We start from the raw sequence: 12,143 nt of genomic DNA, 5'->3' as shown, positions 1-12,143 counted from the left end.
TCTGCCACCCAGGAGCAGGCCTAAGCCAGCAGGTCGTTATCTCCCGAGGGGTCCCAGACTGCTAGAGGGCACAGGCCAGGCTGAGGGACCCCCCCTCCTCCCCAAGTGCACAAATTTTTGTGCAGCGGGCCTCTAGTAGAATAATATTCAGCCATAAAAAGGAATGAAGTTCTGATACAAGCTACAAAATGAATAGATCCTAAAAACATTATGCTAAGTGAAATAAGTCAGACATAAAAGGACAAAAATTGTATGAGTCCACTTATAAGAAATATCCAGAATAGGCAAGTGATGGAAAGTAGATTAGAAACGTTAAGGAGCTGGGGGGAGAAGAGTTATTGCTTAACGGTTAGAGAATTTCTGTTTGGTGTGATGTAAAATTTTGGAAATAGTGGAAATGGTTGTATAACACTGTCTATATAATTAAAGAGACTAAAGGAAAAAAATGTTTAAAATGTATTCTAGAAACATAGTAAAAAGAAAATACTTTATTTGTGTGGCTTCAGGACTGACTATAGAAGAGTAAATCCTATAAACCTTAAAAAATATTCACTCATGCAGACTTGCAGCATGAAGTAAATATGTGCAAAACATAGGACTAGGAAAATATAGGGTCTACTGAAGGAGAAGCAAGTACGTTGATTCAGCTAGGGCATTACGGGGAGTGGGGCCATATTATGAAAAGGATATTAAGGAAGGAAAAACTGCTAAGTGTTCTCATTACTAATACATTCTTAAAATATACAAGTCAAACTACATTCTAACAGATTTTTATAAGTTTGAGAGAAAAATGCATAAGCCCTAGTCACAGGATCACTTATTTCAAATAGAAGTCCATATAATGACAAATTTAGTATAACTTTAGTTTTGCTAAAAAAGACAAATCACTGGAGTTGATAGGAAAGATATCAGTAGCAAACTTAAGAACATAATATATGCTATTATCCCCTACGTCTTATGTTTAAACATGAACGAATATAAAATCAAAAATATAATATTTCAATGGAAGTTTATACCCTAAAAGATTCTTTTAGGTAACATACATACTTTAGGATGATCACAAATAAATCTTAGACTTGCTTTATATAATTATTTTTATAAATGCTAAAATTGAAAAATTTTCTAATTGTCAACCTATTAATGAAAAATATCTGAAAATATTGTCTTTTTTTCTTAAAAAGTTTCCCTGACAGAAACGTCACAGACCTTTAATAAGAGTGGTTCATGATGGTAGTGGGTGGGGGGGGAAGAAAGGGGAGAAAGGAGTGTAACAGTCCCACCCCAACCCCATTCACAACCTCTGCCAAGGGAATGTCATACTTACACACAACCATCATTTATTTCTGTTCCTTATTTACTTCTGACAATGCATATGAGACCACTTAGAAACCACTATTAATCTAAGTTACAAAATTAAGGAAAGATTAATGATTGTATAGTTTTAAAATACTTTGTAATAGGTAACTAACAAACCCTAAAATAATTTTAATATGTGATATTATTTGCACAATTAATGTTAAATATCTTTTACATTCTTCTCTCTGGAAATCAAGATTCCATCTTGACTAATGAAAATACAGCATGTAAAAAAAAAAAATACAGCATGCACCAACCAACTCTTCTGTTCATATAAGCAATAATTCAGAAACTTAAGTCATTCCTCTTCTCACAGCACATTAAATCATTTATTTTAATTTGAAATTCTGGACTTGATTGGGAATTTCAAAACACATTTATGAAAATTAATAAAATATATAAAAATGTTAGAAAAGTATATTTTTAAAATACTAGAGTTCTCAATTACTGAATGTAAATTGAGAACAATAACATAGATTCCACGATTAAAATATATTTAAACACCTATTAAAATGTAAATTCTACTTCAGCAAAAATTCCATCTAATTATATGCCTACGAAATACCTAGTAAAATGTTCCATAAACACTTAATAATAAAAATAATAAAATGCAAAAGTTTAAAATGTACTACAAAATATTAGTCTCGGGTATAGTTAACTTTATTTTTAAATGAATTATTTTAGATTATGAAATTATTTAAATTAGCAATATTCATGAAACATTATATATCAATTATTAAAAAGATTTCTTCTTTTATAATCTCCATAATAGTAAAGGCAAATGTATTACATAATACAGGGATTTAAGCCTTTTAAAAATAAGTACTTGTGAATTATCAAATGAAATGCAGAATCTTGCTCAAATATAAACAAGGATACAAAAACATTCTTTCAAGCTACATAATTAGGGAGTAGTACATTTCAATTTCATTAAATTCGCTAGCATATATCTAAATAAAAATAATTATAAAAGCTATATTTAACTGACACATACAATACTTAGTTCTATAGAAATAAATCTGATTTTATCAGATGAGCTCTCAAATAAAAACTGGGGATAGGTTATGTCTAAAGACAATTACTACTACAACCTGAGATGTCCCATTATCATAAAAAATGTAATAAATGCAAATGTCAGGCAACAAAAAAATGTTTAGGAAAATGTTTACCAAGTAAGAGTAGAGCCTGGCTTTAGAGGTAGAGAATGGCCATGTGCCAAAGAGAAGTCTCTAAAACAAAAATAAAGAGAAAATAAAATGGAGGCATAAGTGATATTATTCTGTGGAATAATACAATGATTCTCAAGTAAGAGGCAATTTTGCCCTCCAGGGAATATTTGGCATTTTTTAGTTGTCACACTGGGGAAGGGAGGGAATGCTACTGCCATCTAGTGGGTAGAGGCCAGGAATGTTTCTAAACATCCTGCAACATACAGGCAGCTGGCCACAACAAAGAATTATCCAGCTCAAAATGTCAATTCTACCAAAGTTGGAAAACCCTGATGTAAAGGAAGATAACAGTAATAATAGCAATAACAGCAAGATATATATAGTTCCTTGTTGTCTCTAATAACTACCTACTCCATGATTTTAAGCAGTTCAAAATGTGGGCTTCATCCAGCTTGTAAAAATGTAATACCATTTTGCTTGCCTAAAACAGAACGTCTACACCAGAAATACCTAAAATGCTTTGCAGCCCTACTCTACAACTTCCACTAGTAAGTGACCAGATATTTTAACATAATACATATTCCAGGCCCTACACTAAATGCCGGGAGCCAGTCCATCCTTGCTGTTTCAAGGGACCTGGCATATATGGCATACTGTTCTTAATATGTTTGCTCACCTTCTTGGCGCTGTGTTTTAACCAAGGTCACCTCTCCAAGAAAGGTTGTTTCCCCAGGTAGGGATTTTCCCCTGAAGTTAGGGAGGGAATAAAACCCTAACTAAGTGCCAGGCGGGGAATTAATCCCTTTCACAGAACTTAGAAGACAGAACCTACACAGAACCTAGAGACAGAAGAACTTCGCTGGAGAGAACATGGCAAAAGATCCTGGACAGAACCTGGCTACGGAACTTGGTTGGAGAACCTAGACAGAACCTGGCTGAAGAACCCGGCTACAGAACCTGGCGACCGAACCTGGCTGGAGAACCTAAACCGAACCTGGCTGGAGAACGTAGCAAGAGAATATGGCTACAGAACCTGGCTGGAGAACCTAGCAAGAGAACATGGACACAGAACCTGGCTGGAGATCCTAACCAGAACTTCGCTGGAGATCCTAACCAGAACTTGGCTGGAGATTGTGGCTAGAGATCCTAGCAAGGCTGCTGATCAACTGAATGCTGTCTCCGTGTCATTCCTTCTTCGCCGACTCCGTCCACACCTTTGGGGACCCCTGGACCTGCTGGGGTTGGATCCCAGCAACTAAAACCACAATGCCTTCTTCACAAGGATCACACCCTGAAGCTAAGAAAGATCCTTGGCCTTACCACAATATTAATTTTATTATTGTTGTTATTCTAGCATTTTGTTTTAAAGAAAACAGAAGAAATTCTAATTATTAAGACTACTAAATAGAAGAGTAAGACAACTCTAGATTTAGTGACTTGAGTGGATCTTTTGTCTACGTTTCACTTAGAAGCAAACAGCAAATAGCTATTGTGTAAAACAAGACAGAAATACCCTCCTATATAGAGGGAAAGTCATTCATTCAATACAAAGTATCTACTATGTGCTTGGTACTATACTAACTGGAGAAGATATGAGCTGAACCACATGAGGCTTTTTAATCTACTCCTCAACAAATATCACAGAAGTGCAAAAATGAACACACAAGTTGCTAAGTAAGTATAACAGAGAAACATCAAAATCAGTGGGGCGGGGGTAAAGAAAGTTTTCTTGAATAAGAGAAATGCTTGGGTTAAATTTTGAAGAACAATTACCTTACAAGAAAGTTCCAGGAATGTATTTGAGCTAAGGAGGTATGATCAAGTTTTCTGAGACTAGGTTGGCTCACTACTCTATGCTGTTAATGACATAGAGAGGGAAAAGCTATTCTAAAAAAAAATACGTCAAGTCAATCATTTAAATTCCATTCTGAAAAGTCACATCCTTGGTAGAAAGAGTAGGGAGAGGTATCAGGGAAAGAAGCAGGGGGCTGGGTGGGGGGGGTGCGGGGAGGGGGCGCGATGGAGAATTCCACTTTCAAAAGCTTACTGACATTTCTCATTTACTTAAAAACATTTTCCTGCTAATTATGGAAACTGAGGTTGTGATTTGAGAGTAAAATTACTAGAGAACTGATGGAACTTCTTGGCTTATTCAAGTTGGAAAAATTACTCAAAAATACATTACTATTTTTATTATCTCATTCACAAGTCTAATTAATTTGTCCTGGCTGTTGTTTCAATATAAAAAAACCTGTGGCTTACATTTCTAATTAAACAATTTTTTAAAACTATAGTTACACAAAGACTTCTGAACGTTCAGCGTTGGTTTCTATATCTGGGTAGTTTCATAGAACTATAAGTGATTTTTATAATTTAACCAATTAGGAAATTGGGGAAATGGAAAATTAAATGAAAATACCTCATTAGTATCAAGACTAGTTATTAGACCTGAGTAAAAATACTAGAAAAATGTGAGGGCCCTGAAAGCATGCAGTAAATTCCCTCTTTTTATAGATAAAAAACAAATTGATAGCCAGAAAGGTTATGACTTGTCCAAAATGTTCCCAAATCACTGAAGCACAGAAATCTTTCTACAACAATATCAAAATAAACTGTATCATTTATCCAAAGCAAATAATTAAAGACTAAAAAGGTTGGGTTAGATGATCTCATGAGTTGAGAATATAAAACTGTTCCAAAGGAAACCAATTTTAAGTCAATTGTTTTCTAATTATTCTTAGTCTAGTTGTGTGTGGAGTTGTAAGTAGGATGAGAAAACAACTGGTAAGTGGCCTGGCTAACTTCCTGGTAAGAGAGAGCTCAGAAAACCTAATAAACTTCTTCAGCAGCTAAACCATTTAGCCTGTCTCTACCACTGGGGCACCAGGGAGAACCTTCCTAAACCAGGTATCCTGTCTTGTCTTTAGCATATGCCTAATCTCCCAATGCACCCTGACCCTACTCTCTGTGTCCACTGTAATGCTTCCCGTAGTCCAGTAATGGCGAACCTATGACACCTCTGACACGTGAACTCATTTTTTTGGTTGATTTTTCTTTGTAAAATGGCATTTAAATATATAAAATAAATATCAAAAATATAAGTCTTTGTTTTACTATGGTTGTAAATATCAAAAAATTTCTGTATGTGACACGGCACCAGAGTTAATTTAGGGTTTTTCAAAATGCTGACACGCTGAGCTCAAAAGGTTCGCCATCACTGCCCTAGTCCATCAGTCTGCACACTTTTACCTTACACAACGTAATGTAATTTGCTGCTATGCCAAGTTTCTTCACAGAATGCTAAGCCCATTTGAGGGCAGAACTCTGTCTTTATTCATTGTTATGATTTCTAAAACTCAGCAATGTATATGACATACAGATGACATTTACCAGATGAAAGGGTAAGTTAATATATTCCACAACCCAAGATTAACTTTCACTCAGTATCCAAGAGTACTGTCATCTGGTATAAAATTCACTAACTTTTCAACCTAGCCAACTCATAGTTTCTCCTCTTCTCAGGTAGACACATGTCTAAATAAAAGCAGTCTACTGCTAGGTGATCAACTCTCAATAAAAGTAACATCTGAAGGCTAGCTACTTTACACATCAAATACATTAACCTCCTTTTTGCGAATTTGTACTACATAGTGTCACTAAAATAAGTTTCTATGCTCCTACTACTGGTATGTAGAGTATTATGGGAAAATCACACTCACCTAGTCAGACCATCTTCCCCAAGAAAACAACACCAATATCTAATTTATTATTCCACGGATAAATGGGGCTAATACAAAAAAGAAAATACTTTGACACGGGAAAAAAAGTTTGTGCAAATATGCTCTCATTTATACAATGCTAGAAGCCCGAAGCACGAAATTCATGCAAGGGGTTCGGCCTCGCGGCCCCGTGGCCCCGCCCACTAGTCATTCTGGAAGGTCGTTCCGCCATCTGGTCTAATTAGCCTATTAGCTCTATTATATAGGATTCCAGTTTGTAGCTGTTACAAAATGAATTGGTCTATCAATAGAAAGAGCTACTATTGGTATCAGTAAACTCTGACAACAAAAGGAGAATCCATTTTTATTATAAATTGATAAAATGTATGCTTTTAAATATTTCCTTCTGAAATTCTGAATTGTCATAAGCATAAGGGTTGGGAAATGTCAATAATAACTCCTTACTTTTTGCTGATTCCAGTATGTCCCCAGATGCAAAAAAGGTATCACTAATAAAATATACATTTAAAAATATGGCTGGGACAAATTCTGAAAAACAAAGTGCAAAATATGCTACTTTTCTTGAAAAGTGAGATGGGAATAAGAATGTATTAAAGTTTTTGTATTTGTTTATAAGTGCATATAGAAACTATAAAGAGATAAATTTTAAACTAACAGCAATAGATAAATGAGGGAAAAGAGAAGTGCAAGAGGGAGGCTTTCTTTTTATTTTTTTACTACTTGTTAAAATTCTTTATTATCTAGTTAGAAATTAAATTATACCACTATAGCCCTAGCTGGTATGTCTCAGTGGATAGAGCATCGGCCTGAGGACTGAAGGGTCCTGGGTTCAATTCCAGTCAAGGGCACATGCCTAAGTTGTGATCTTAATCCCAAGTAGGGGGCATACAGGAAGCAGAAGTTCAATGATTCTCTCTCATCATTGATGTTTCTATCTTTTTCTCCCTCTCCCTTCCTCTCAAATCAATAAAAATATTTTTTTAAAGATTTTTAAAAAGCATTTATTGAGGTGATCATATGGTTTCTCTTTTAAAAAAATATATTACTATAAAACAAAAATTTCAAAAAATATCTACCATTACTGCGTCTATATTAAATGCAAGTCATCACTAGAAAGAACTATCCCTATTCATTTTATTTAAAATGTATCACTGATATGAGAACGTTTGTACTTTATATATTTACTCTCTTAGAATTCATTGATTCTTTCATTTTTGTGAAGTCCTTAATCACATTTATTTACCCTTTCTCTGCTATCAATATATCATCATTAGCAATGTCTTAGTTGTGTGGTAACAGTATATATTTATATCCAGCTGAGACTTATTACAAATTATTCATCTTTAGCTATTTATTTTGTCAACAAAATTCAATGGAAAAGCAAAACATTTTATTTATTAAGAAAACTAGAAAAATGATGTTCTCCTTTTTCTTCCCTGCACAAAGCAAGCTAAGAGTATTTTGCTGTGTTCCAAAAGCTGAACAGGAAAAAAAAAAAAGAAAAGAAGCAAGGTGTAATTTCTTTCTTGGCACTTAGCTATTACAATTCTTTGGAGATTATTGTATATTTCAATAAAAAAATAACACATTTTGGGGAAAGACAGAATGACACTTTTCCAATCTGCCAGGAAACAGAGCCCTTCTTCAACTGAAGACCTATCAAAATATGCAAGCTAATGTCATGGCAACAGAAGCACTCACCATGGTAACATCATCCCCGCTACAGAGGAAAACCACTCTAATTCATCATGTACTTCAAGACAAGACATTAGACTAATTCCAATTTTCATTTTACAATCTATACATAACATTCAATATACCTGGAAGTAGTAAAGATGTAATAAAAACATTAATATTTCACAAGAAAGCAGTATTAAAATCAAAGCTGACTCAATTTACATGCAAACTGATTCATATAAGAGATATAAAATCAAGCTAATCCACCTTACAAAAAATCAAGATAGTGGTGAAAATATAAAAGAAAATCAATTATATCACTATTGTTTAAGAGTAAATAGACTCAATACAGAAAGTTATGTATTTTACTAATCACAGTATAGCTGATAGATAAAACAACAACAAGTCTTTTTAAAAATAAAGAATATACTATCAAGATTTTTATGATTACCTGTTTTGTAAATTATTATGTATAATTGTTTTTATTTCATAGCGATGGATTAATGGCACAAAAACTCTTTCTGAAATGTGTCTCCAGATGATAAAAGTAAAATCAAATATGACTTTTTAAAAGATTAGAAATTAATCAGTCATTTCCACAAATAAAAATTTACTATGCTATATAAATCATTAAAACCCTCTTATAAAAGCTAATAAATATGTATTATCAACTTTGTAAATTAAATTAAAAGATCTAACTGTTATTAAGTGAAAAGATCTACTACCTACAGCATATTAAAATGCCAAATGGCCATTTTAAAATATTCATTTTTAGGTGACAAACCATAAAAGATTAGCAATTCAAAATGTCAATGAAATCATAAAATTGAAAACAATATATATAAGGATCTAATATAACCTAACTGCCTTCTGTGTAGACTAATAACCAGACAGAAAATTCAATTTGAAAATGCTTTTTAAAATTTATCAGTTTGCACCTTAAACCTTACAAAGAATATAGGTTTACTAGTATATTAAAATAAACAGCTAATTTTTTCTTTAAAGAAAATACCCATTTTTCTCAAAATATTTAAATATTTTGTCATGTATAGCTTATGCTTCAAATTTTTAAGACCATTGTTTATAAGTAAAAATATCAGTTATTTTTGCATCAACAGCAAAACATATGGAGAAACCAAGCTGTGATCAAGAAGACAGTAAACCAGCTTCAAATCTAATTTTGGTCTTTACCCTGAAAGCAAGGGGAAGTCACTAGAGATTAAGGAAGATCACTCCAGATGTTGGAGGACCAGTTAGGATGCCACTGCAGTGGTCCAGGCAAGAGGTAATGAATGACAAGTCAGATTAGAGTTGTGGCAGTGGTAATGGAAAGAAAAGGAAATAATTTAAGAGATACGTTCAAGATGCAAAGCAAGACTTGGAGAAGGATCAGAGAGATGAAAGAGGAGAAAATGTCAAATATAACATCTGGATTTCTCATTTAAGGAAGGTAGAAAATGCTGGGAAAGGACTGGTTTGTATAGTTTGTTTGGGGAGTAGAAATGAAGTTCAGCTTTAAAATGTATTAAGTTTCTGGTGTTTTTGAGAAATTCAAAAGGCAATTATCAGAATAGGCAATTAGATAAACAAATCAACATTTAAAAACCAGCTTAAGCCCCAGTGGGGGAGTTTGCTGGTTGAAGAATGATCCCTTGCACCAAAAAGACTTTGGGTTCATTCTCAGTCAGGGGCATACCCAGGTTTCCAGTTCAATCCCCGATGGCGGTCTCTCTGTGTGTGTATGTGTGTGTGTGTGTGGTGTTGGGGGTGGGGACAGGTGTTATGCAGCCTATCAATGTATCTTTCTCTCTCTAAAATCAATAAACATATCAGTGCGTGAGGATTTTTATTTTTTTTAAGCAGCTTTTAAAAAATCTGAGTCACTGATTGTTAGTTAAGAGATAACTGACTGTGGATGAGATTTCTAGAGAGAGAACAGAGCATGAGAGAGAATGAAGGTCCAGGACCCTGGGTCTTGAGAAACTCCAAACTTCAATGGCTAGTAGAAGACCAAGAACTTGAATGACACAAAGATAAGAGGTAAGACTAGAAGAAATCAGGAACACGTGGTGTCACAGAAGCCATGGAAAGAAGGAGTTTAAGAAAGTGAACAGCAGTATAAACTACCACTAAATGGATGAGTAAGAAACTAGGTGAAAAATTATCTTTTTGCAAATGGAGAGAGATCACTGGTGACTTTTCAAAAAAGCAGTTGATTCAAATAGTGTAAAGTTAAATGAAACCCTTTTAAAAACACAATCTTATCTAAAAATACAATACATCACTTCTCGGCCTTTTGGCTAAGATCAAGTGTATTATCTGTTCTCATCAGTTTAAAAATGCAATACAAAAAGAAATAAATCAGGGCTCCAGTAGTATAAAAAGAATGCTTATCTAGTAATGTATCCCTCCATGTGGTCCCCCGAGGCAATACACAAAAACCTCGAACTTTGGAAATTAATATTTTAAAACCATTGAGCTAGATAATCTTGGAAGTACCTTTCTCAGCTCTGATTTTCTCTAATTCTATAAATGCAATTTAATCTAAGTTGAGGCTTTCATGATAATTAATGATTGTTCTGTGTTTTAGTAAATATTAGATACTGGTGCATTTCTTTATAAACACAAAGAAATCTCCTAAGCTTTATTTTTCTGAATATACCATCCATCAACTTTGCTTTTTCTTATAAAAGTAATGAACTATATGCATTTCTGGATATGTTACAAGGTTATGTCTCTGAAAAAACAGAACATCAGATCAAAAGGTTAAAAAAAAACAACACATGTTCTTCTAAGCTGGTATTTGGGGGTTGTCCTCAACAGAACTGTCACTTTAATACAGTATTTTTATCACTATTTTTCAGTATTTTTCCAGGATTCAAAATATATTTTTTAGCAATGTCGTATCTTCTACATTTTATTCAACTTTAGTTAGCTCCCTATAATTAATGTAATGGAGCAGAATTAACTTCTTGCCAAGTTTTAAGTAAGTAGCACCAAACAAATGTAGGCCAAAGAAATTTTCCACAAGTAAATGTATCTTCTGCCATTCATTTGCCTTTGAATATTTCTGTGGTATCAGAAAATAGATTGCAAGAGACAACCAAGATGGCGGCATAAGTAAACACCTGAAGTTGCTGCCACATACAACCACATTAAAACTACAACTAAAAGACATAATGAATATCATCTAGAACCATGGGAAAGCTGGCTGAGTGGAAATTCTACAACTAGAAGGAAAGAGAAAAGCCCACTGAGTCCGGTAGGAGGTGCAGAGGTGTGGAAGTGTGGAAGTGTGGAGGGAAATACAAGCTCTCGACTGCTCTGAACTGGAGTTCCGGGTGAGAATTTGGGGACCCAGACTTATAAGGAGAGAAATTGGACTCTCTGGCATCGGACCAGAACGTGAGGGCGGCTTTCTCTAAAAGGTGCTTGCAGCGGTCATTGTTCGTACACGGGCCTCCGGACACAGATCTCGGGACCTCTCCGAGGCAGAGCTGACTGGCAGCCATTGCGGTTTCCTCCGCCCTGGTGATTCCCTGAGACCCTGCCCCATCCAATTTACAACCCCACCCAAGCTGTCCGCTGAGGCTTTTGCATATGAATGGCCTGGCCTTTCTCCACCTCAAAACCTAGGCAGGTTCAGTGAGCTACAAAGCTCCACTGAAGCAAGTCCTGCCCCATAAGGGTGTCTCCAGCACAACAGTTCTACCATTGTAGACACAACTGGTCCTCACAGCCAACTGGCCTGGAGGTAATTCCTCCCAGTGATACCAACAGCAATCAAGGCTTAACTACAACAAGACTGTGCACACAGCACACAAAGGGGTGCACCAAGAGTGTCCACCTCAGGTAATTAGGGAGGCTGAGTCACTGGGCCCTATAGGACACCTAGCACAAAAAGCCACTCTATCAACACAGGGAAGCAGCCAAAATGCGGAGACAAAGAAACATGTCACCAATAAAAGAAATGGAGGAAAGCAAACTACTGGGTATAGAGTTCAAAACCACAGTTATAAGGTTATTCAAGAATCTTCTAGAAACCTCCGAGAAATATAGTGAGACCTTCAAGGATATAAAAAAAGGACCAATTAGAAATTAAGCATACACTGACGGAAATAAAGAATAATATACAGAGATCCAACAGCAGACTAGAGGATCCCTAGAATCAAGTCAAAGATTTGAAATGCAAAGAAGACAA

At 34.9% G+C, this 12,143-nt stretch overlaps 1 protein-coding gene across 3 annotated transcripts in view; it reads right to left on the bottom strand.

Moving 5' to 3' along the window:
• Window positions 1-12,143, bottom strand: part of RNGTT (RNA guanylyltransferase and 5'-phosphatase) — a 200,339-nt gene that overhangs the window by 89,801 nt on the left and 98,395 nt on the right. For 2 of the 3 annotated variants that reach the window (XM_006778272.2, XM_015557684.1), the window contains one exon: window positions 2,526-2,585. The exons of the other annotated variant lie outside the window; for it this stretch is intronic. In XM_006778272.2, the coding sequence (XP_006778335.1) occupies window positions 2,526-2,585 (60 nt within the window). The remainder of the gene's footprint in view (window positions 1-2,525; window positions 2,586-12,143) is intronic. 3 annotated transcript variants of the gene reach the window in all.

Source organism: Myotis davidii, unplaced genomic scaffold (assembly GCF_000327345.1).
Source record: "Myotis davidii unplaced genomic scaffold, ASM32734v1 scaffold269, whole genome shotgun sequence".
NCBI classification, from domain to species: domain Eukaryota; kingdom Metazoa; phylum Chordata; class Mammalia; order Chiroptera; family Vespertilionidae; genus Myotis; species Myotis davidii.
Note: the sequence above shows the minus strand (reverse complement) of the source record. Positions and strands in the feature narration are given on the sequence as shown.